The sequence below is a fragment of the Harmonia axyridis genome, chromosome 2, assembly GCF_914767665.1.
Source record: "Harmonia axyridis chromosome 2, icHarAxyr1.1, whole genome shotgun sequence".
Lineage (NCBI taxonomy): Eukaryota > Metazoa > Arthropoda > Insecta > Coleoptera > Coccinellidae > Harmonia > Harmonia axyridis.
Genome location: NC_059502.1, coordinates 52,131,485 through 52,136,746, shown reverse-complemented (window position 1 = coordinate 52,136,746; position 5,262 = coordinate 52,131,485). Strand labels below are relative to the sequence as shown.

The 5,262-nt window shown below is 34.4% G+C and overlaps 1 protein-coding gene across 1 annotated transcript; it reads left to right on the top strand.

Annotated features, from left to right (window-relative positions):
* The first annotated feature begins 249 nt into the window (after nt 1-249).
* Nucleotides 250-3,195, top strand: LOC123673385. The gene has a single exon (XM_045607872.1). The coding sequence runs from the start codon at nt 250-252 to the stop codon at nt 3,193-3,195; it is 2,946 nt and encodes a 981-aa protein (XP_045463828.1).
* Nucleotides 3,196-5,262: the final 2,067 nt, after the last annotated feature.

The following is a 5,262-nucleotide window of genomic DNA, read 5'->3' as shown; positions in this document are numbered from 1 at the left end:
ATACGTCAGGCGCGGATCCAGGACCCACTTTTGGGGGGGGGGGAAATTCTAGATTCTTCCGCCATTTTGGGACGTCATTTTTTTTTGCCGTTCATTAATATGGGTTTTCACAACATGCATTGAAGGTGGAATGAAGGATTATCAGACCAGGATAACCTCATTCGTCTTGATAGAGCACTCAAGGGAAAAGCTAGGGAAACTGTTAAAGCTCTTCTAATATCTCCAAGCAATGTTTCAAGGATAATCAATATGCTCGAGATGAATTTTGGTAGACCTGAATGGATTGTTCTATCTCTCATGGAAAAAGTGAAGAAAATCAGCCCTGTAAAAGAAGACAGTTTGGAATCCTGTATTTTTTTCTCAAACGCAGTTACTAATATGGTGGTCACGATGAGAAATGTTAATTCTTCACTATATTTGTTCAATCCGGAAATGTTAGTGAATATTGTTGAAAAACTTCCCACCATACAAAAGTACAACTGGGGAAAATATAAATATCAGAAAGATTTACAGGGAATACCAACATCCCTTGAAGATTTTGCAAATTGGTACGAAGAAGAGGTAAATTCTATGGCTTCTACAAGTAATCCATTCCAGAGAAGTAAACACATGTCAAGGAAAGAAACAGTTAGTTTTTCAAAAAAGTCCGAGCCGAGAAAGGCAGAAAATTCCAAAGTTTGTGTATTTTGCCAGAGAACGAATCATAAAATAGAGGAATGTGGTGAATTCATAGAGAAGACTATACCAGAAAGAAGACAATCAGTTATGAATTTGAGATTATGTTTTCTATGTCTCCAATTGGGTCACATGGCTAATAAATGTTTCCTCAGAACGAGATGTGGTATAATGGGTTGTAAAGGGAAGCATAGCAGTCTTCTTCATCTAGCAAGAGATCCAAACAGCTCATATCCAACTTTACAAGATAAAACAGCAGCTTCGAGTGAATTTTGTGCGAAATTGAACGATGTGGATCAAAAAACTCTGCTGAGAATAGCACCAGTTATACTTCGTGGGCCTTATAATGAAATCAAGACATTTGCCTTATTCGATGAAGGCTCCACATGCTCGATGATGGATGAAAATTTAGCTATGAAATTGAACCTCTCTGGACCCATCGTTCCACTCCGTTTTCAATGGACAAATAACATTACCCATTTCGAGGATGAATCGAAAATGGTTGATGTTGATATTTCTGCCGACAGCAATAAACAAATCTTCTATAATCTGAAAAATTTGAGGACTGTTAAAAACTTGAGTATACCAAACCAGAAAATCAATGTAGATCTTTTGTCTCAGAATTTCCCACATTTGAACCGGAAAATTCTAGAGGCCGTGGAGAATGCAACTCCAGAAATTCTCATTGGCCAAGACAATTGCGGACTAATTATACCACGTCAGGTCATACAACCAAAAATGAATCAACCTATAATGTCCAAATCCAAATTAGGTTGGACTATTCATGGAGCACTCACTGATTCAACTGATGGAAATGAAATGAATCATGCAACTCTTTGTTGCCGACATATTGAAGATGATGAACTCCATCGTATGGTGAAAGATAGTTTCAAGTTAGAAGCTTTCGGAGTGAATGAAAAAATCATCAGCTCAGTAGAAGATCGCAAAGCACTTGAAATCATGAATAGCACAGCTAAAAGAATTGGTAACCGTTGGGAAATTGGACACCTTTGGAGAAATATGGATGTCGCATTTCCTGACAGCAAAGTAAACGCACTCAACCGTCTTTCCTGCATGGAGAGGAAAATGAAGAAAGATTGTGAATTCGCAAAGCAGTACCGTGAGAAGATCCAGGATTACATCAACAAGGGTTATGCAAGAAAATTAGAGTTAGAGGAGATTACAGAAAATCCGAGAAACTGGTTTTTACCACATTTTGCAGTGTGGAACGTCCATAAGCCCGGTAAAATTAGACTTGTCTTTGACGCTGCTGCAAGATCATTTGGATATAGCCTCAATGACTTTTTACTACAAGGTCCAGACTTTGTTCCTTCCTTGGTTTCCGTTTTATGGCGCTTTAGGCAGGGAAAAATTGCATTTAGTGGGGACATCAGGGAAATGTTTCACCAAGTGTTAATAAAAAAGGAAGATCGATGTGCTCAACGATTTCTTTGGCATGATGAAAATAACCTTGGTGGAATTCCGGATGTTTATGAAATGAATGTTATGATCTTCGGTGCCGTGTCTTCTCCATCCGTAGCCCAATTCATCAAGAACAGGAATGCTGAATGTTTCGAAGATAAATTCCCTGGAATAAGCAGAGCAATGAAGAGACAACATTATGTTGTCGATTATTTGGATTCATGTAGCACATACGAGGAAGCTATTCAAAGAGTACGAGATGTAATTTATGTTCATAATCAAGCTGGTTTTGAAATGGTGAAATGGATTAGTAACTCCAAGAGGGTTCTAGAATCAATTCCAAAATGTCTTCGTGCTGAATCAGAAAAAAACATTAAAATTGATTCACAAGAAATCAAAAGAGTTCTTGGATTGTCTTGGTCTCCAGAAACTGACCAATTCATATATTCGCTGAACTTTCACAAAATTCCTATTGAAAAAACATCAGGATCAATAGCACCAACGAAACGGAAGGTCTTGCGGATCATCATGTCAATATTTGATCCTTTCGGGTTTTTGGCAACTTTGATCATAAAGGCGAATGTGTTTTGTGATGCGCGTGATAAGGCTTATTCCTATGTTGCTTACTTCAGAACAGAAGAAAAGGAGGATAATACTGAAACACATGTCTGCTTTGTTACTGCTGAGTATAAAGTTGCGCCATTGACTCAGCAAATCATACCCAAATTAGAGTTACAAGGAGCAGTGTTGGCATGCAGACTATCCAAGAAAATATGGGAAGAAGTTGAACATAAAATTCGCGAAACACATTATTGGACTGATTCATTGGTGGTACATAAACAAATAAGATCCCAGTCGAGAAGGTTTCCTATGTTCGTGTCATGTCGAATAGGAGAAATCCATGAAAATGCAGATGTTTTCCAGTGGCACTGGGATCCTTCTGAAGAAAATGTAGCAGATCAGGCTACCAAAGAATTGAAAAATATCGATCTTAAACAAGATGGAGATTGGTTTAGCGGACCATCGTTTTTGGGAAAACCAAGGAAATTATGGTATTGTGAGGGTGGCAAAAATTCAAACGAAGAAAGGCATTTATAAAAGACCTGTTACGAAGCTGTGCATCCTTCCGACCACTTAGTGAAGATTTAAGTTCTTCACAGGGGGGAGAAATGTTAAGGCCAAATTCATTTTTTAATTTGACAGACGAGTGAACAGGAAATCAAGGGAGTTTAGTTTTTTGATAGTTCTGAATTGTCAAGTTTTCAAATAAAAAAGTTATTGAAGAATTTCACATTTGAATTTACACCATTATTTAACTTTCTAATAGATAACAGAGGTATCCATAAGAATTTGTGAATAAACTAAATTAGGTCCTGATATCAGCAACTAAATTCTTATTGTTCAGGGGTCAGTGATAAATAAATACCACGAAAAAAAAATTATAAAACAAATAAACATTTTAAAAAAACTTCAAGAAAAGCGTCTAACTTTTTCTGCTTATCTGATCACGTTATGGTCATTAAAGCATTATTTAATTATTTACTGATAGATAGTTGAATAATTCTCATACTTTCTTCTTAAAGTTATTCAACTATCTGTTTGTAATTGAAAAATGGATTAATAATTTTTTATGCATGATGTTATCAGATAAGTCACTATTGTTTGATGACTTCTTACAAGTTTTTTAAAATGTTTATTTGTCAAGCTATTATGGCTCATGAAATGGCATTTAATAATAACTTACTAATAGATGGCTGTAATTCGCTGTTTGAAAGGTACAATATGGTTATTTTCATTTCAAACACATATATGTATATCTAAATACATATTAGACATTCGAATAAAATTTTTTCCTTTTCAAATTACTCGATTGATCCTAGATAAATTTTTTCGATGAAAAGCTACAATGAGTTGTATTATTTACTTCTTGTCACAAATTTCATAGTTTTTATATTTCTCCTCAATGAAAAAGGTCACAGACATAGACAAGATAATTGTCTTGAGTCTGAATGAAAAAAACCAACAATAAAACAATCATTTATCTTTTCAGAGGCAATTACGAATTTCTTGTATAAACGACCTCAAACTGTCTTTGGATTATTATTGGATTTCGTGTTTAAACACCAAATCTTGCGTGCTTCAGGTAATTATCAAAAACTGACTGCACATATTTCAACCATCTTCAATCAAATAGACCGATAGTAGGAGAAGCTCACACGCGAATCAGCTCAAAAAAAACAGTAGGAGTGGCCTTTATCTGTGACTTCAAGGCTGTGAAAATTTTTGATTTACTTCTCGGAAAACAATTTTTTCATTTTGTTATATTTTATCCTAATTCTAAATAATACTGTGGATTGGCTTGGTTTCTACTTGTTCGAAATTTATTTTAAATCGAAAATTAAATGACAGTCATTATATTTCATCTTTTTTTTTCGTATTCCTGGTACTGTATGCATAATGGAAACTGTTTTGGAGGAAGCTAACCTTATGGTCATCAATATACATACCGGGTGTAATAGGATCATGGTACACACCCCTTATCTCCCTTAAATTTGAAGGTTATAGATTGAAATTTAGGATAATAATAATAATAGGTATTTATTTCCAGAATTGTATGTACATTACAAAATGATAAAAACAAGTCACAAATTCCTTACAAAAAAATAAATCAATGAACTAATATATCTATGATATTTGTACATGACAAAAGACTATAAATTCATTTAAAGAATATGGTTCACATTTAATTAACAGTTCGAATAATTGTCTCTTGAAGAGTTTAATTTCTTTAATTGATCTTATTTTTCTAGGTAAATGATTGAACAGTTTCATACTGATTTAGTAATTATTACGCTCTGTACTCGTTAGTCTGTGAATAGGTAATAGATATTCAATCATTATCCTGGTAGGATTCACATTTTTACAATCCTGAAAATAGGAATTGTTCTCAAACAAAAATAACAAGAGTTTATAGATATATAAACCAGGGGAAATTTAATGAAGGAAACATCACTCTTAAATTAAATTTCCCTGTTGGTTTCTTCTTTATTATCTTCTTCATTTTCCTCTTCACTTTCAACACTTTCTTCATCTTCTTCATATTCTTCATCACTGTCCATCTTGTCGAAACGATGTATATTGACATTCTGCCAATTTTTATCGAAG

What these genes read in the sequence shown, in the direction of transcription:
- LOC123673385 (XM_045607872.1), top strand. Translation starts at nt 250, where the DNA reads ATGCTCGAGATGAATTTTGGTAGACCTGAATGGATTGTTCTATCTCTC.